Here is a 21,138-nt window from a genome sequence, read left to right on the forward strand (position 1 = left end):
CACGGCCTGTTAGGAAACACGTCCACTCTGACACACAGTCTTTTTGTCAAAGTGCAGATATATGCTGTTGACTGCTGGCTTTCACAGTTTCCTCCTCTAAGGTGGCTAAAATAACCCCCCCCCCCCCCCCCCCCCCCCCCCCCCCCCCACACACACACACACACACACACACACACCAACAATCCAGCCAACTGTCTGGCTTTTGAAATTGATGTGACGTAACGTTTCCGTCTGGGACATTGATAGCCCCACGGTTGTGAAAATGCCCAGCTCCTGTTATTGAATAGTAATAGGCTTGTCGGTCGGTGCCTCCAATTTCACAAATGGAGCAATAAATACACATAACAGAATCAGTGCAACAATAAGAAATGCCCATAAAGAACGGCAGTGCCTCAAAAAAACATGGAGGCGAGCGCTGGAAGGCAAAAAAATAAATAAAAATAAAGGGGAGGCGGAAGGGAGGGGTCAAAGGAAAAGAGATGAAAAGTGTGAGAGAGATGGAGAAACACACAGAGAGAGAGAGAGAGAGATGGTGGCCCACTCTTCATTTCTGTGCCACAAGCTCTCTTGGGCATTTACGTGCTCCGTTTTCAACCTAAGTGTAATTTGAGTCCTGGGTTGATACAAAGTGTATGCAGCAGCTCTGTTCAAACCCAATCACTCACCCTGACGTGTAATCCTTTCCCTCACCATCATCAATGTTGCTTTGGGAATAATGAAACACACTTAAGCAATACACAGCAGTCATACAGCTGCGATCAAGGGGCCGCATCTCGATGAGATGCCTCGTAACTTTAATGGAAGCTGTTTTGACCTGTCAATGGAGGTAAATGATTGCCCCGCTACTGTATCTGTGGGAAACATATTGATGGCAATATCTGGTCCAGTTGGATGATTTGCATGAAAAATGAGGAGCACATATATAGCTTTTTAAAAACTGCAGCACATCAGTGTTAAACATGCTGTTCCATCCAAACCCCTAGTTTTCTGCTTTTTATTCTTCATTCATCTTTGTTTCTTGTCGTGTGAAGCCATTGTTTCCCACGTCGAGGATTATCGTAATTAATTGGTTTGCTCGACATTATTTCGAAAAGGGAAATTGGCTCTAATAATTATATAGAGAGGGGAATTTGAACTCCCTGGAATATCAGCATCATGAAATAATGGAGCCACAGCTTCCCCCTTACCGCCTTCAGCATTAGCATTAGCGTGTCTGTCTGCATGTTTCCTGTGACGGATCCATTTTCAACAGTTTCTGGATCTGCACTGTCTGGGCATGATTGCCCTTTGGTTGGTTGGTTGGTTGGTTGGATGGTGTGAATCCTTCCCTGGTGCATAACGCTTGGTGCTACCAATCTGTGGTCCTCTGGGAGCTTCCATCTGCTCTGTTCTGTTCCATTCCCAAAGTCCTCAACATTGAGCGTGTGTGTGTGCGTGTGTGTGTGTGTGTGTGTGTGTTAGCATGATGTTCTGATCTGCTCTGATTACTAACAAGCTATTTTAAAGGCATTGGAAACACAAACGTCAGTAAATAACAGAGAATTTTTCTGGTGTTTGGGCTTCAAACTCAGTTTAGTTCAAGGGCCAAATAAGGACCAGTTTGATCTCAAATGGGCCTCATATTTTAGGCAAAAAAAAAAAAATGAATGTGCCCTAGTTTCCACTTCCACATATCAATAACATGTCAAATATGTAAAGCAACGACAAAATCAAAGACTTAAGTGAAAGGTATCAGTTCAATATCCTTGCTTTCTTTTCTTTTTTTCTTTTTTTTCTTACCAATTTGTGTGTAATTTAGAGCAATTTTTTGAGAAATTGCAAAAATTCCAAAAATGGCTACTGCTCGGGGTCGGCGCTTGCGTCCTCGGTCGCTGGGTGGCAGGGTTTTAAGAAAAAAAATGAAATAAAAATAAATAATTAATAAAAATGACTGCCTTCATGTAATATAAGCTTAGGAAAACCGTAAACTTCATTAAATGTGTGATTTTGGAGAGTCTGGCAGTATATTATTTACCTGAATTTCATGTTATAAGTTAATCACGTTAAATAAAACTTGTACATTTTGGAAATTGCTTTTTGTGATTATTGAGATATTACCTCAAATGTGACTTTAAGGAGGAGGGGGTGTAATCATTTACACTGAGCACTATGTTTACCACTGAATTAAGTGATTACTGTTTTCTCACTTTACTTTCTTCTAAGGGCCACTTTGGATGATCTAGGGGCTGGATTTGGCCCCCGGGCCTTGAGTTAGATATATGTGAGTTAGAAGAACCTAAACATTAGTACATTAGAGATTGCCTGTTTTTCTTTACGTCTTCTTTGGTTTTTCCACAGTGAAAAGCCATGATGTGTGTTACTTATGTCTAAATGGATAATAATAATAGTGCACATGTGCGTGCATCTGGACTGGTATTATTACTGGTATAACCCACTAAAAGACTTCAGTGTGTTGCTTCTGTGGGTATTCGACTCAAAAATGAAAGGAAAATGTGGTTTTAAGAAAATAATTGCTCTAATTTGTCGTATTTGTGTATTACACAAACTAAACGTGCACGCACTGTGGTCTTACTGAATTTAGGTAGAAATTCTACAAATGCACTTTTGATATTCACTACAGTAGTTTGGATTACCAGGACAGTTTTGTCTGTTTTCATGTGAATCAACATCGTGGTCTATTTTCTTGTAGGTTTTAGTCAACTGAAATATAAAATGCAGAGAATATAGCATTTTATTGTTCTATCAACTATTCTAACCCATTATATTATACTATTATTATGTGTATACAAAGACATACAGTAGATTACATTTGCTTGATAAAAAGCTGAGATATTTTCAATTGAATGTTGCCTGTGAAAGTCACTTAACAGCATAACAATTATTGTCATTGTGCAGGGTTTGGATGTTCTCCTCCGGCGTAACTATGGGTTAAACACACGTTAAATATGTATATACAGTATATTCATGTGTGCTATGGGTTTACATGAACTATAATCCATGTTTCTTTGTGTCAAATCAAAAATGTCCCCAACACATCTTTTCTTGGCTGTGACACTTAGTACTTTTCAGACGTTTACTGTTTTATCTTTGAGACAGATCAAACTTCACACAGAGATGAATCATCTCCTCCCCCTTATGTACAAACTCTCACCTACGCTCAAAACAACCAAAGGAGCTCTGATCAAACCCTGTCCTTGTCACCATGTGTTCTACCTTGACTTTCTCAGGTTTAAGTGTCTTCAACACATGCATTTTCCAACCAAAGTTTACATTTTATTAATAATCTGGATCCACAGTTAATCCATCACAGACAGTTGAAAATATATCCTGGTTTTCCGTTCACTTCTATTGTCCATAAGTTACATTTTTTCCTTCAACTTCTCCAACTTTTTCCTTTTGATCAAAAACACAGAATCCGTCACAGCGTTCAGTGAGTTTTTAATTCATTGATCTTTTACCATTTTTGGAAATCAAAACATAAAAGTTACACAGATATTGGTGACAGGACGATCAGAGATATCAATGTACACCAAATGATATTTTTAACACCATTAATACGTGTAGTACAGAAGCAGGGAACTCTCCGCACCCTGCCCCCGTCTGCAACGAGACCAATTCTGGGACCAATTCTGACACAGTGTTGTTGGTAAAACCCCACATCCCCTGCTTAGTGTTACCAAAATAAGAGGCTTTTTTTTTTTTGGGGGGGGGGTCACACCTACTGATGGTCAATGTGAAGCATGCTTGACCTTTACAAACAGACTGATAGATAATGAAGGATATCTGTACCTACGATTACAAAGGTTTGGCGCGAGCACTGAGGCAGAGAGACTTTGATAAAAAAAACGTGGAGGGCTCAGACGTGAGGATGATAAAGAGCAGAACAAGTTTATTCAAAGAAATATCGACAATGTGATAATGAGGTAGTAGTCAGCAGGGTGCTGCATACTTTATTTTCAGCGGTGCTTCGGCCATCCATCTGCATTTATGCTGATATATTTACACAGTTTGGTAACACTTTACATGAAGTTTTATACATAAGGCTGACGTTACGCTGCCATTAGCATGAATAAGGTGTCATGGAGGCTGTCATTAAATTATGACACCTTTCGCTAAACTATGACACATTTGGAGCTATGTTGGCATTTTTTGGGTTGGGTGGAGGTATCTAGTGCAGGTTAAGCAAACGAACGACACCTGATGTATAAAACTTGAAGTTAAGTGTTACCCACAATTTTAACGCCAGACATGTTGTCTTTTACTACAGTGTCATATTGCAAGTATAAGAGAAACATAAAGAGAGAGAGAAAGAGAATGATGAGCATTCTTATGGCTAAACATCTCAGGTTACTACAAAACCGTATAAAGATATTCTGCAAAAACTGTTCATTTATACTGCACATTTATTTGAAACGAGCACAAAGGTCTTTCATCAGTAGAGCAAATCAATAATAGTTTGGATACACAGGATACATGTTTTCTGATTGGATGGGGTTAAGAATACGTAGCATACAGGATGTGTTCCCAATCTAGTCAAAGAAGCACACGTTAAAGCATGTTTCAGTCAGAATTGGTCCCCAGCAAAACTCAAGTTATGTCAACCTCTGACAGGGGGAGCACGTCGCGCCGATAAAGGCTATTTCGGGTCGGTGGGGGGGGGGGAGGGTTTGGGAGGGGTCATCCTCCATTACGTGGCCAATCAAACGGCGGTATGGAGCGACATGCCGGCCGCTGGATCAGTGCTAGCCATTGATATCACCAACATTGGACAACTCTATCCTACCGCTATGTCAGGGATTTCTTTGATCACAGTATCATATTGTTATGACAGTGCCACAATTTATCACATCACATTAAAATCCTCCAGCAGTAAAAGCATTCCCACTAACACCTCTGTGTGTGTGTGTGTGTGTGTGTGTGAGAGCTCCGTCTCCCAGCACAGATCACACCTTTTACCGACACAATGCAAGCTCGCTCTTCTTCTTTGGAGCGCGCCGACAAGATTCTTTGCATAGCTATTCACATGTGCACGCGTATGGGCTTTCTGAACTGGCTCCTCAATAGACAGAAAGGGTGGGGTGGTTCACAATATGATGGTATGAGTAACAGTTTATCCAAATTTTGTCAGATCGCATTGTTCCCATTGACATTTTGAACATCTGTACCAAAAATTGAGCCAATATAACAGATAAGGGGGGGTCAAAATCATTTTAGTTCAGGGGCCAAATGACGGAGTAGCTCGATCTCAAGTGGGCCACAGATTTTATACGTGAAAACAAGTCATTTCAACAGTATTTCGTCCTTGTTTGCATTTACGTATACATAAAATACTAAAAATGTAAGAAAATGATAGCATCCAAGCAATAACTGACAGATATCAGTATCATTAGGATTTCCACTTTAAATTTCCTAGATTTTGTGACTGATTTCTATTTAATTAAGGGAAATTATTATTATTATTTCATCTTAACAGTCTTTTACTTAATTTTGATGTTTTCTTTTCTCTTTCTTTCTTTCTTTCTTTCTTCATTCCTTTATTGTTTATTCTTTTTATTTGTAATACTTCTCAAGCTTCTGAAACACAAGTAATTTCCCCGTGGGATAAATAAAGTATTTCTGATTCTGATATATTATGTAATGATTTGAGGAAAATTGAAGGATTTTATCAAGTTTCTTCAATAGTTTAACATTAAAAATGACTGAAATCGTGCGATATAAGCACAGGGAAAACTTTGAGCACCTGCAAATATGGTTTAGTTTAATTTACACAATGATTCATATTTTCTCTGACATTTTTTACTTTCTCCTGTGAACCAAATCGGATGCTCCAAAAGGGCAGATTTGGCCCCCAAGCCACGAGTTTGACCCATGTGATATATAACGTCAGTAAAGGATGGCAAACTTTACTTCATATTTTTTACTGCTCATCCGAAGAATGCGTGACTTTCACAAGATATCAGACACTTGAACAATATAAAGGTAAAATTGTCATTAATAGTTTCTCCCTGTAATTTATACTAAATGAGTAAGAACATTAAAACAGTTCAAACACTATTCCTGAAAATAGAAAAAAACGTCAACACTAGCTGGGTTTCAATTACAGCTTTTCGCAAAATAAAAGCGATTTGTCAAATGTCGACAAAGTATAATTGCGCGTTGAACGTGTTCCCATTGAACGTTGTTTTGGGCAGAAGCCTCGTAACTCCTGTCAAATCTCATCCCGCGAGACTTCGCCTCAGAACCTCCTTATAATATATTCCTTTGTTGTTTCACATCTAATGTGGCAGTAATTATTTTTAAGTATAATGCTAAGAAATGTTTACATGTACTGCGCCATGTTTTCTCGGAGAGAAGTGGTCATGTGACCAGGTATCTCACGTCATGTGACGTGTATTTGCTGAAAAATTGTTTCCGTAGCACTTTTGCGACACATTTCCATATCGAAACGTCTGAAATTTTTGCGGTATTTGAGTGTTTTTTTCAAAGTTCAGGTGTTTCCATTACCAGTTTTTATTGCACTATTTAGATTTTGCACATTTCCAAGGGTAATGGAAACACAGCTATTGTGAAAACGTGTGCCAACCCCAAATGTGCAGCAATTGACTCCATTTTTTTTTTTTGGTACAGACGCTTACAATGTCAGTTAGAACAAGGCAAAAAAGCAATCTTGCTCAATTTGCTGACAGTTAATTTTGTGAACCACCCTAAGAGGGGGTGTCGCTCTGCATCGGCCGCTGAGTCACCACGGGGTCAAGAAGAAGAATGGCTGGACATGTGTTCTGTACTTGGTAAATAACAGCCTGCTTGTTTAATAAAGACCCAACATGAGGAACCTCTACTCTACTGTGCACGTCCACCTGCCGTTTGCCTCTGTTTGCTCCAAGCCTCATAAACACAGGCCTTTGCTAATAAAAGAAGATGGGCGTCTAAAAAAAGGCAGAGCAGATGCTGGACACCTTGCTCCCTGTGTGTGGGGATGACTCATTCACAGGCTTAAAAAGGGCCCCAAAATAGAGTGGCTGACATATGGGCCTCTGATTGTTTGAGCAATGGAATCTCCTGAACTGGTGCCACTCCACATAAACCCCCTTTGATGCTGCTGCCACAACCAAACCTTGGTGATTATCTCTCACCTCGTCTGAATTATTTGCATGTCAAGAGACGATTTCCACAGGCTTAAACATGTGACAAGATCTTTGGGTTTTCAGTGGCGACACTAACCCTTTCCTCGAAGAGAAACAGTGATGATGTGGAGCTTTTAGAGGAGGGATTGAGACAGACACGAGGCAAACAGCAGCATCCAACAGCATCCAACAGCACACGACATGAGATATGATGTTAAGTTAAGCTCCAACGGCTGCTTTTATTGCTGCGTCCTGAAGAAATGAATGATTCCTGTAACCCGCTTAATTTGGTTTAACATATAGGACCAGCTGGTCTTTCAGTGTGAGATCGAATATATCCAAGGACATTTAAACTGATAAAGAGTTCACATTTAGGAAACAACTTTAGTTCATCTTTTTCTTTTTTTTTCTCCCCCGAGCGGAGAATGAGTGAAAATGGCCACCAGGTTTCACCAGACTTTGAATTGTACACTCAAGTCAATCAAATAATAAATATTTACATTATCCTGATCAACGTCCACACGGGGACACAGCTGCGTCTGTTCATGGTGGGTGACATCTCTGCAGTCTTCTGAAGAACTTTCAGGACCTTTTTTTTTTTTTTTTTTTTAAGCATCGTCCTTCTTCCTACGCAGCTTTGACCACTGACAGTTAACAAAATGTATTACTGTACATAGTATTCTTAATATATTTTAAATTAATCTGCATTGTTTTTTTAATATTTATACTAATAACCAAGTTCTGCATTTGTTCTTTTAATTGGTGTCCCAGGACAAGGTCCAGAGGGTCCCTGTCCTGCACTTTCAGTGGGCGTTTCCCTTTTTCCCAGAAGCCTCCGCTCGAGTTGCTTTCTGTTTCGTTTTTGCAGCCCCTCGCCTGTTGTCATGGCTACGATCCACCTTCCTCTGATCAGACCTTGGCCTCCAGCATCTCCAGGAAGAGTTTGTGCATGGGCACCTTGCCCTGCACCTTGATGCTGTAAAAGTGCTGCACGGCCTTGGTGGCCGTCTGCCTCAGCAGAGGCAGCGTCATGAGCAGTTTCCCAGCCCGCCTCTGGTCCTCCTGATGCTGGCTGCTCTCGTAGTCCTGCAGGGCCTCGTGGAGGGCGTCCTGAAGCTTCTGCACCGCTTCCATGTCCTCTATGTGCATGGAGTCTGTGACGGTAGCACGAAACACAGGACAGTCAGCAAAAAGTTCAAACTTATATGAATTGTAGTTTTCACTTTGAGACACTGGTAATAAAAAAAAGGACTCCGGCAGTGGATATTTTGAAAATAAAATAAAATCTCATGATTGATCTTTGCTGCTGTCTGTAGCGGTAAGGTAAGAAACACATTAACAGTGTAACTCACAACCTGACAAGATAAAGAATAGATCATAAAAAAAACAACATCTGCTTTCTTTTATTGATATATCTGTCCTCTGCAGCACTGGGTGGGGTATTCACATGGCCTTTGACCAGTGAGACTAAAAATCAATGTAGTCCTCCCCCAACAATAGCATGAATCGTACCCATTCTCAGTGGAGTGAGTGCATTTTAAACACCTCGGTGTACCAGAGGACAGATTGTGTTTGAAATAAAAAAAAACTAAAAAAAAAACAAAGCAAAATAAGGCTCCATTTCCAAAAGATGATTAAAGACGTTTTTATGACTGCAAGCAATAAAATCTATCAAACTTATCTAAAATACGAGATGCAACTGTCAAATAAAATACATTTTAACTGTAACGTGGATATATTTTCGCGTTTGGCTGTGAATAACAGTGTCAGTATCTCTAACCTACTGCCCACTTTTAATGCACTCTGCAGTTTCAGTCTGGAGAGCCCCTGCTGTTTCTCACTGCTATAACGTTTCGCTACAACTACCGCCAGTTCCAACGTATCCCGTGTACATCATGTCCCACACTCCCCTCACGTTCACGCCTTTCACTGCCTCCGTGCTTGTTGCCCGGTATTTTCTCAGGGATGGTGTGTGTGTGTGTGTGTGTGTGTGTGTGGCCGTGCTTTCTTTCCCTGGTTAAATGGCATCTGGTGCTCTGGAGGCAGCGTGTCATTGGCTGCCTGACTCGTCTCACCTTCGCGGTGCATATTTTACCACACGGGACGATAAAAGGCAAAACAGATTTCAGGCTTCGCCCCAAATTCATTGACTGGAACAACTGTATTCCCAAGACCTTGAGACATTTCTCACACTAACGGTTTTCAAATCCACAGTGGTAAAGTGAAGTAGGTCGTTTTGTAAAGTGAAAGTGGAGGGAGGGGTTTTGGGGGGGGGAGTGGGGGTCTGAGTGAGAGAACAAAAGGAAAAAAAAACAAAGAGCAAACCATGGATCACAATTACATGAAACATGTTATCTCCTGTATAAGATGCACCTTCAGATCCAACTGATAGTGCTGAACGATATATCGTTATCGTATCTATATCTAGATATGAACTTTCAAGATATGAATATCGAAAAAAGTAACGATATAGACGATATAGATTTCTCCTCTTCCCGCTCGCCCTGCATACAACTCTGGCAGTTACAACAAACATCACTTTAACGAGTGCCCTTGAATGCACCGCTAAGGCCAGCGCGCACACACGACAGAGACAGCGGATAAATTAAAAAGAAAGAAAGAAAGAAAGAAAGAAAATGAGTGCGGGAGATAATGCGGCCGGTGGCAGTGCAGAATCTGATTTGGTGCCAAAACATAGATCATCCTCCATAATTTGGAGGTATTTTGGATTCAGAAAGGACGATGTTAACCAGAGTGAGGTGTTGTGCAGGTCGTGTTTCGCAAAAATTGCGACTAAGCAAGGTAGCACAACAAAGATGTTTCACCACCTGAAACAACACCATCGTGTGCTGCATGAAGAGTGCATGACCATGAGAGAAACACCGAGGACTTCTCAGTCATCCCAAGATAAGCCAAAGCAAAGTTTTATTGCTGATGCGTTCAGTAGCGTTACGCCGTACGAGTCGACGTCCACCAGACATAAAGAAATTACCGACGCTATAACATACCACATTGCTAAAGACATGGTACCTGTGTACACAGTCTCAAAAGAAGGCTTTAAAAAAATGGTTCGGACGCTGGACAAGCGTTATAAAATACCATCCCGAACACATTTTAATCAAGTGGCCATTCCGAAACTTTATAATGAGTGTAAAATGAATGTTGAATCCGTGCTCCATGATATCGATCATTTCGCCACAACCACGGACCTGTGGTCGAGCCGGACAACCGAACCTTACATTAGTTTAACGATCCATTTTATTACTACAAACTTCGAACTCCAGACCCGCTGTCTGCAGACATCATTCTTCCCCGGGGAGCATACCGGGGATAATATAGCGGAGGAGATGAGAGGTGCGTTAGCAGACTGGAACTTGAAGAAGGACCAACAAGTTTGCGTAACGACTGATAATGCATCGAACATGATAAAGGCTTTGGAGGTGAATGGTTGGACGCGCCTTCAGTGCTTTGGACACAGGCTACACCTGGCAATAGGTACGTTTTGCTATGTTTATTTTTATTTTTTAATTACTTTCAGACAGAAAGAGGGAAATAGGTGTGCGAGAGAGAGAGAGAGAGAGAGAGAGAGAGAGAGAGAGAGAGAGAGAGAGAGAGGGGGGAAACAATCTTCATTATTATGTGGTTATTTAGCTGTTGTAATATAATAATTAATTATTTTGTACATCTATTTTTCCAAGAAAACGCAGTGAAAGGTGAGAGCCGGATCAGCCGTGCAACAGGTGTCTGCAAAAAGTTGGTGTGCCACTTCTCACACAGCTGGAAAAAGAGAGTGGCACTTGAGCAAGCCCAGAAACGCCTCAACCTTCCAGTCCATGGACTCATAACTGAGTGTCAAACTAGATGGGGGTCTAGGGTGCTCATGATTAACAGGATTCTGGAGCACCAGAAAGCACTCCATGAGGTCCTCTCAGAGGACAGAAACACCCGGCACCTAATTCTTGGATATCAAGATGTGGATGTGCTGGAGTCAGTCAGCAAGGCACTGGGACCACTGCTTGACTTCGCGGATGCTCTGTCAGGGGAGGATTATGTTAGTGTTTCACACATCAAACCAGTACTCAGCCTGTTTAACACAACCATCTTGGCACCAGAGGAGGGTGATACGGACATGACCAAGTCCTTAAAAGAGAAAATTCTGGAGTACTTGAATAGCAAGTATAAAGAGAGAGTTACACAAGAGCTCCTGGATGTGGCATCCTTCTTAGATCCAAGATACAAGACACAATACATCAGTGTTAACGACATCCCCATCATCAAAGCCAGACTGGTGTCAGAGATGAAGACGATGGAACACAAGGTAAAAATAATGGTTTGAATGGAGTAAATGAAAACAGTTCCTTCCATTTAAATGCATTATCTTCTATTTTAGTAAATATTTAAGTTTAAATTTAGCTCATACAGTAATGATCATTCATATATGAAACTAATTAATTTATTTTTTTTTGTGTGTGTTGTTTTTACTATTTTCTAGCATTCTGTTGAGTGCAGAGAGACCAGAGTGGAAGAAGTTTCACCCCCACCCACCAAAAAGGCTAAGAAGTCATTGGTAAGTTTCTTCAAAAGATCCACCACAAGTGCAACAGTAGCAATCGATCCCACTGCTGCCATAGAAGCTGAGCTGAGTGCCTACATGCAGTCCCCCACAATTGACAATGAAGAGGACCCCCTTCTGTGGTGGAGATTAACTCACAAAGTCAACTTTCCCCGGCTCAGCAACATGGCAAGAAAATACTTGTGCATGCAGGCCACCAGCTCTCCCTTAGAGAGCATTTTTAGTGCATCAGGCAACATTGTGAGTTGTCAGAGGTCCTGTTAACAAACTAGTGTTCCTGGCAAAGAATCTGTAGAAGTGGTGCTGCCTGTAGCTACCTCTGTTCTGTTAGTAGCAAATGCATTTTCTGCATACAGTTATGTGATCTTTTGAAGAATATAAATGTTGTTGCACTTCAATGCACTTTCAATGTTCCACCAGCTGCTGCATTTGTTATTTATTGTTAAAGCAGAGCTGCAGTAAAATGTTTGATTTTTAATTTATTTTTTCATAATTTATCTTAATGTTGATGACTGGCGGTGAGTTCTTAAAAATAAAACTGCACTTTCCACATTTTTTTGTATTATGTTTTTATTTTTCTGAAAAATGCCTGGTTTTCATCGAACCCGTTGTCATATCATATCGTATCGATATCGAGATATCTGGCATGAAAATCGAGATATGAAATTTTGTCCATATTGTTCAGCCCTACCAACTGATAGTTTAGTTTTTTCTACTTGTGTCACAGCATTAAGCACCTGACCATTAGGGCAAAAAACGCCTGTAATTAGTTGCCATAAAACAGCCTGGGAATTTATTTTTATTGTAAATAGGTTTATACATTCTAAATTTTATATATTTGTTGAAAAATCTGTTATTCATGTGTTCTTCCTACTAAATCTCAAAAAATCTATTTTGTTTTTGTGTTTTTCTTCATTTTAAAATGATATTACACTGGTAGAACATATAATTAATAATAAAAAACTGCCAATTATTGGAAGTGTAAAGTGTTATGGGAAACAGGGTAAAAACACTTCCTCAAAAAACAGGCGGAGATGTTAATATTACAGGCGTTAGAGGATTAAACAATGCTTTAAAGACATTTTGAGTAGCACGGGGGGAGAATGAGGAAAGGATAAACAGAGATGGAGATGTTTCACAACAGATGGAGAATGAAAATAGCGCAGGAAATGTTGGGGAACACAGCCTGTAGTCATTGGAGGAGGGGTGGAGTAAAAAAAAAAATTACTAGAAACAACAACTTTGAAGAAACAATTTCCTCGCAATCCATCAGTGAGCCCATGTCGATCCGATTGATAAACTGCTAATTACAAAATCAATCGCTATGAATTTTCACAGCTGTCAGACAGAGGGGCTCCCGGGAGAATTATCTCCCAGAGACCCCCACCCCCATCCCTCCTCCTGCCCCCACCCTCTCGCTCTGTTGTCTCAAAGCAAAGTCCCATAATCAGCATTTTCATTTTCAGGCCCGCACTAAACAAGGGGGAGTGCCCCGCTGACCCGGGTGTGCATTGATCAGAGCCGGACAGGTCCAGCCTCCTTCTAAAGGCGGCTGTCGATAGCGCGTGCCGCCTCCGCATGTGGAACAAACGAGGCCTATCACTCCCTGCTACTCATTCCATTCGACTTAACACATTTTATTGACAGCCCCTGTGCTCCTAATGAAATGCTAAATTTATCTCCCGTGGCTGCGGTGGCCCCTGCGGCTACTCTTATGGAGATGGAGCGTCGTGGAAATACCACAACAATTAAACAAGCTGTCCCCTCTCTGCCTTCTAATACACTGGCCTTATCTGCTCTCCAACACTCTATCCCACTCACCCCAAACTAAAGGTTACAGCACAAATGTCCTTTTCCACTCTTTTCCACAGTTTGTGAGTATATTACACTGGCTGCTCTGTGCAAAAGAACGTATGCAAGTACTACTAATATTGACTGTTTTTAATTTTATTCCTGCACGTTCATTTTGTCTTCTTTTTTTAAACTAATATGTTCAGGTTTAATTTATTCAGACAAACTTTCTTCAGGAAATGTACTTTAAAATTTAGTTTGATCTCCTAACATGTATTCGACTGCCAACTGTCAGTCTTCCTCAGAGGCATTGACTGATTATTTGATATATCCACATTTTAATCATAAGTAAAGCATCAGAATCCAAAAAAGTTGTATTCGCCAAGTAAAGTTTAAAAACAATACAAGGAATTTACCTTGGTGGAAGGTGCAAATAAAAAACAAACTAGAAACATAATAATAATGGATGGATATATACACATATACTAAGTACTGCAGGTAATATTATCTTTATGAAATCAAAGCATCTTACTGGAAAAAGTACGTCTGAATGAATGAAATCTTAACATTGTTTTGATTTGTTAATTTGAAAGATTTTACTGAAAATATCTCATACATGATGAATTAATTATAGCTACGATCTAAATAATTACTACTGTTTGGTTAAATGTCAAGTTTTTACCCAAAAAATATATCATTAATGTGTTTATTTGTTCATGCGCTCTTATGAAGATCAATACTAAACCAAAGCTATAATAATGTCATGTATCTTTTTACACCAATTTAGAAAAATACTTATATTTAAAATGACAGATTACTGAATGTTGACTTTACTTAGACAAATGTTTACTTTTTTCCTTTACCTAAGTTACCAAGCTTTGTGCTAATTCTTAGCTTTACTTTCCAGTAAATACAGTGTGTAACCACAATCCACCTGAGTTGGCGAGAGCGATGGCTTTCAGGGTCACAAACTCCTCCTTCTCCACTTTGAGCTTCTTGTATTTGCGAACCAGCTGAAGGATGGAGACGTAGAGGTCTAGCAGACCCGTCAGCCTCGAGTGCTCCTCATCCATGATGTAGTCCTCGGCGTACACCAGCTCGTCTTCGTACGGCAACGAACGGAAGACGATGCTTAGGATGAGGATCTCCATCCAGGCGCTCTGCAGTAGACTCATCTGATCCCCCAAAGATAGAGTAGAGAAGCCTGGAGAAGAAAAAGAAGAGAGACGTACGTTGGATGAAAGTTCAGTAATGTTGGAAAAAAGCATAGAGTGTTTCTGTAGATCAGCAGTAGATCATCAACCTTTGTTTCTGAAACCATGAGCTACCTCAAAGTTACTAAATAATCGGAGGGGCTACCAGTTTGATACAAAGTACACAGAAATACTATTACAATTTCACAGTTTCACTTTAATTAGAAGGAAAGATAATAAATAAGACTTTGCATCTACTTTAAAAGTTAGGAAATACTTAGGGATGTCCCGATACAACTTTTTCACTTGAAAATAAAATACCGATTTTTCAGCCTTGAGTATTGGCCGATACCGATATAATATGGTATCAGCACGAATCATACATACTTTTATTACTTATTTTGTAGTGTGGAATGTTAGAAAAGGCTTGATCAAGTGATGTTACTCAAACAGAGAACAATAGTCAACAATTCAAGTTCACTTCAGTTATTTTTTACTGTCAGTAAATGGTGGGAACAACTGAGGGCGGGGACTAAAACAATAAAAACTTAAGAGTCCTTATATCGGAAATTTTAGATGCAGTAGGATAAAATTTGTTTTCTGGGTGATATCGGACCGATATCAATATCAGATCAGGACACCCCTAGAAATACTTAAGTTTCAACATGCAATACTTTATTTTCTCTTCATTTATGAAATTGCCTCATTTCCAAATTATTTTTTTTTTGCTAGAAATTAAGATTGAATGGATTTAAAAAAAACGAATCCAACATTCCTCAAAGCAGGTTATTTTATTTTTTCAATGGAAATGAAATCTAAAAGGAGATTCTGCCTTTGGTTGATGTTTAAGGATTTTTTCCCACTTTTTTGCTATGGTGAGTGCTGCAAGGATAAATTGCGATTGGTTTGGTCAAATGATCATTACTGAACCATTTCATGTTCCAAATTACTAGCCATTAACTACTCTTTTACGAACCCAAACATGTTCTTACAATGCAACAATAATGTAAGATTTCATAAAACTCCACTTTCTTTTTTGTATTTTATTATTAATATTATTATTATTGTTGTTTTAAGAAGATCACAATCTAACAAGTCTTCAGCATATTTAAGGAAATCCTATCTGCGATACTTGAAAACATTTGTCTCAGTGAAAATAAACACTTAAAGATGGTTAATTTAAATTTTAAAAACTTATCAGGTCCAGCAATATTTAACTCTATTCAGGCTCTGGCTATACCTGTGATCTTTTATGAGTTTGAAGCCTGATAAATCAGATTTTAGATGGAGTTTATTGGTGACTATAGTGCTGTTGTTAGAGCAGGCCTGATGGTTCATGTGGGCTACCTGGGGCCCACGAGCACCGTGTTGGCGACTCCTGCTGTAGATTGTCTAAATTCAAAGACTGTCAGCCTCCATGACAAGCCCACATGTTTGTGAGTGATGTTTAATTTTACATGCAGTGGAGGCTCCTCTTTGAAGCTGGTGTCAGAGCACTTGAGTGGGCTTTAGTGTGAGTGAGGACAGTAAATCGGTGCAAAGGTCCGGGACACACAAAGCCATGTGGTTAGCCCTTGTATCCTGTCACTCTTCTATTGGTGTGTGTGTGTGTGTGAGGGGGGGGGGGGGATTAACACCGAGCACATGCTCATTGGAGAGGTTGAGGACATGTCAGGCACCGTGTAACAGAAGCAGGTGACGAGGGGATGCGCGCACACACACGCACATGTGCACGGACCTGTATAGATGCACGAACATGTGTCGAGCAGGAAAACAAACAGACACGTGTGCATGATCCTGACATCTATGCATGCACATAAATCCAGAGTGTTTACTCTGAAATGTTTAGCTTTATACAAGGCAACGAGGGTCACAGGGTTCAAGACCCCGTCTGAGGACCAGCCAAACTAAACTCAGGGCCTTTCTGTCAAACAGTGGCTTAAAGCATGAAATCAGCACGAGGGCCAACAAACCACTCATTTCATCTGTGCACATGATCAGTGAAAAACATTTGGTTGATATCTCTACTGACAGAGTACTCATGTTACTGTAAATGAGTTGCTTTTATGAGTACTTGTACATCTTTTAAATATATTTCTAAATCAGTCATTTTACTTGTACTTAAGTAGGTTTTAAAAGAAGTAATTTATTACATTTCTACACCCAACCGTTACTGAGTAAATAATTATTTTTTGTTTTAAAATGATCAATGGATATTGTGAAACTACAAAAAATGAAATGACCCAGACAACATTCAACTGCATCACATCATAGCCGGCGAATCAGATTAAATTAATACACGGCCTTTAAACAGCATTGAATGGAGGTTATTCTCTCAGTCTTATAGTTCATAGATGTAGCTATACTTAGAGGCTGAGAATTTTTTTATTATTTTTAATTGAATTAATTGGTGTTATTTCATAGGAAAAAGAATTGTACATTTTGACAAACACTTTATTTTATACAGATGCCTTTGTAGAAAATTAAATTAAGTTGTGTTAAGTTGAATTGTGTAAGATTTTGTTTCTTTCTTTTTAAGTTTATACATGAGACGTTTACTGTATCCAAGGGAACCGTGGCAAGATTTATTACCAAAAATAAACGTGGGGGGTGAAAGTAACTAGTAACTTTTACTGTGAGTACTATTTAATTGAGCTACTTTTTACTTGTACTTGAGTATTTTATTATGCTTACTTGTACTTGAGTACAATTTCAACTAAGTAACAGTACTTCTACTTGAGTAGGATGTATCAGTACTCTGTACACCTCTGCCTCCGGAGATGATCTTTGAAAATGTAAAAAGAGTAAAATCCAAGAAACGAAGAGAAAGAAGCGGTCGAACAAATAAATATCTCATCCATTTTCTTTTACCCTTTACACCATCCGTTGCTCCCTGAACCTCATCTTCTTCACTTCCCACCTCACCTCCCCCACACCAGCCTGAAGGCAACTCCTTCTGACAGCACATTAGGCTCCTCAGCTCCGCCCCTAATTAATATGATTGCTTTTATAAGTTTGCTGTTGTCACACTAGCTGCCATTAGCAGGTGACAGATTACAGTATTGACCATGGTGTCCACTGCTGCTAGACATTGTGTTTTCTCTTAGATATAAATGATCTAATGAGGGCAACGCAACCAGCCCAATGTTTATCTTCTCCTGCCAGCGTGCCACAGACATAAACACACACACACCAATACTTAAGGAGAATCAAAGACATTAAGGTCAGGGTTACATTATGTTTTTTAATTTGGAATTAGTTATTTGAAATTAAATTATTCGGAATTAAAGTGTTTGGAATTAACTAATTGTTTTTACATGGAAATAGTAATTCCAAATTGAGGTTTACATGGAAAACTGGTTTATTCGGCTTTGTTCAATTCCGCTTTAGAAGACCACATAAGAACTGTTTTCACTTTAATTTTGATTGTAGTTTTGAAGCAGCAGCTCGACAATAACATACTGTTTCACTTTGGTCCGCGGAGCAGGAGCAGGAGCAGGAGATAGGAACTAATAGCTGGTAAATAAAGCGCAGTAAAACTCTGGAATAAACTATTGATAAATATTTGCTCCCTGGTCAAGATAGTAGCTCTATTACAGCCTGTATGTGCAGTACAGAGACGCATTTACTCCGTCTCTGGGTTTTAGCATCACCCGTTCGATGAAGCCTGTTCCGTGCACGCGTGTGTGTGTAATAAGTTCGTGACGTAATACGTCCATGTGAATAGTCTCGGCTCTAGCCCGGGCCGCCATCTTGGATTATGTCGTCACCACGCTTCATCGAGATTGTCCGGGCATGCGCAGAACGACCGGAAATTAAACGTTTACAAGATAGAGGAATTATTTAATTTGGAATTAAAATTAGAATAAACCAGCCACCTAATTAAAATTTAAGTTTAGTTCGGAATTACATTTGCATTCGGAATTAAGTGATTACAAGGTCAGTTTAAAGAGGATTTAACTGTTATTCTGAATTAAAGAGTAATTAAAGCTCCCATGTAAACGTAGCCATTGAGGAAGTAAAAAATGAAACAGGACTGAAAGAGAGTTGGGGGAAAAGTGCTAGGGCAAATAGTACGTGCGCGTTCAATTTTCCTTATCGTGGTGATGACCACTGCAGGGAAAAAGCTGGAGGATACATTAATTAACAGATTGTGATCAGAATGTGGGAGCCTTCACATTTTGAAGGGGAATCAATAGTCGGTAGAATAGAGTGCGAGCTGAAAGGTGGTAGTGCCCGCCTGGAACGGTCAGAGGTCTGAAGGGTCCAAATTAGACCCAACAAAGCAAACCGCCGAAAGCACTCACAACACTTGCCTATTATCAGTGAAGGAAATAAGGCATATTTTTAAAAGGCATGTGCCATTACACGTATCCAGGCAGATCTAAAAACCTTTTGTTGTGTTATTTCCTTGTCTGCATACGTGGCCATTATGTTGGACAGAATGTGGACTGGCCGGAGAGAATTTTGTCATGCACGCGTGGACGTAGTCTTGATTGCTGCATCAGGTTGGCATCACAATCACAGGCGAGGCTTTGTGTAGCCTTTTAATGCCAAGGAGAACCCAGGCAGAACTAAAACGCTGCTCCCAATATGACAGCCTGTGTGAAGGCCTTGTTGAAGTGGCTTCAGAGTTGTTCTGATGCAACAGACACCTCTCAGCCATATGCACGCGTGCAACCCAGCAGCCTACAATTACCTTTGACGCTAAAAGTCCTTGAATTTAATCCGGTGTTGTGAGATGGAGAGGTAGTGTTTTTCCCCCTGCTCTATCCGCAATCTTCAGGGCCTAAATTATCACTCCAAATGGGATCTTGTGTCTTTGCCTTGCCTTTTTCCACTCAATTTAATCGAGTAATGAAGTGACATCCCGACTCTGCAGGTCACACTGCGCTACGGCCGCCACACTCTGAAGGTGGCCCAGTTAAGTGCCATCGGAGTGGGTGATTTCCTCTAATGAAATATCAATATTTACATCTTCATTTCCAGCCGACTGCCTTGGCAGGGTTTGACCAAACATGACACAATATTGACCAAATCACAGAGACCTGTCTGTGTGCGGGAAGGGCCTTTTCCACTCCACCGCTAAGTGCACACGCTTTCTGTCTGAAAGGCTTGAATGACAGAGATAATGATCATGCACATCTTGAGTTTTTCTTTCCTCTTTTGGAAGTAAACATCTCAGTTAAGTTTCATTACATTTCCAGCTTTAAAATTCCCAGATACACAATTTATGAAAGGAATAACAACATGAATACAAGATGACGAAATTAAGAGGAAATGCAGACAAACCCCCGTTAGCCCAAAAGGTAAAAAAAAAAAAAAAAAAGCCATAACAAACACCAACACCATTAACTTTCCCTTTATCTCTTCAAAAGCCTTCAGCTATAGGCAGGAAGAGGGGAGTCCAGAGCCACATACAGCAGCTTGAAAACCTATGCAGAGATTAATCAGAATGTTCTTTCATGTGCCAGAGCACAGTCCAAAATAAAATGCTGCCGATTTCTGTTGAGCGGGAGTTCATATTCTATTAATTTATTATTGTTTCCCTCTCCCAAAGGGCCATTAGCGTAGGTAATAAAAAGAGATGTAATTACGAGGCACGGTGGCCCCCTCCAGCTGCAGCCACCTCGTAACTCACCCTCAATCAGACGACTGAGCAGACACAGGGAGGGAGAGGAAAGGGGGGGAAAAGATGGCTGAGGAGAAACGTGTGGATGAAAAGAGAGGAGAAGATATGGCTCAGAGCAGGAGAAGATAAAAGTAAAAGAAGGATTGAAGCACGAGGAAAAAAGGCTGAGAGAGAGAGAAAGAAAGAGCAAAGTGAGTAATTCTGGCTGGATGGGAGCTGATCTATCATGGCCAGTTATCAGAAGGACAAGCAGGCCCTGAAGACTTTTGCCCAGCGGCAGCCTCACCTCAGCCAAGTCTAATGCTCTCTGGGCTCCAGTTGGAGTAAAGCGGTTCCAACAGGACCCCAGAGGTTCAGCACATCTTTTTCTCTAACCTCAAACTTGTCAGAACAATCACGCTGCCACGAGCCAAACACACATTAAAGCCTTCTAAAAAAAAAAATATTTAAGTTGATTGTTTTAAAAGGAAAAAACAAAGAGAAAAATCTTACTTCATTTTAAGATTATCAACACGTAAACCAGAGGTGGGCAACATCCATCACAGCTGGGCAACAAAAATGTGATCGTCTGATCCGAGGGCCACATTATCAACATTTATGTTAGCATTTAGAAGAATGAACAATCTGAGCCTTAATACAGGAAAGGAAAAAGGGTTTTGTCTTTGACGTCCATAAATTACCTTGTTGTTTTTTTAGTTTTTAGACATTTTGTTTTAGTCTATTTCTTGTCAATATGGCATTTTTTTGTTGTGTTTTTGTATGCTTTTCAAGTCATAACGTATTTTTTTTTTTTTTTTTTTTTTTTAAAACATTTTGTGTAATTTT

General features: G+C 40.0%; 1 protein-coding gene across 5 annotated transcripts in view; it reads right to left on the reverse strand.

The window, feature by feature from the left end:
- Window positions 1–7,696: 7,696 nt before the first annotated feature.
- The window catches only part of esrrb (estrogen-related receptor beta), a 52,544-nt gene continuing 39,102 nt past the window's right edge, over window positions 7,697–21,138 (reverse strand). For all 5 annotated transcript variants that reach the window (XM_028438060.1, XM_028438059.1, XM_028438057.1 and 2 more), the window contains 2 exons: window positions 14,423–14,692; window positions 7,697–8,278 (listed from right to left, as the gene is read on the reverse strand). In XM_028438060.1, coding sequence (XP_028293861.1) covers window positions 8,034–8,278; window positions 14,423–14,692 — 515 coding nt within the window. In that variant the 3' untranslated portion in view covers window positions 7,697–8,033. The remainder of the gene's footprint in view (window positions 8,279–14,422; window positions 14,693–21,138) is intronic.

Source organism: Gouania willdenowi, chromosome 22 (assembly GCF_900634775.1).
Source record: "Gouania willdenowi chromosome 22, fGouWil2.1, whole genome shotgun sequence".
In the NCBI taxonomy this organism is placed as follows: Eukaryota; Metazoa; Chordata; class Actinopteri; order Blenniiformes; family Gobiesocidae; genus Gouania; species Gouania willdenowi.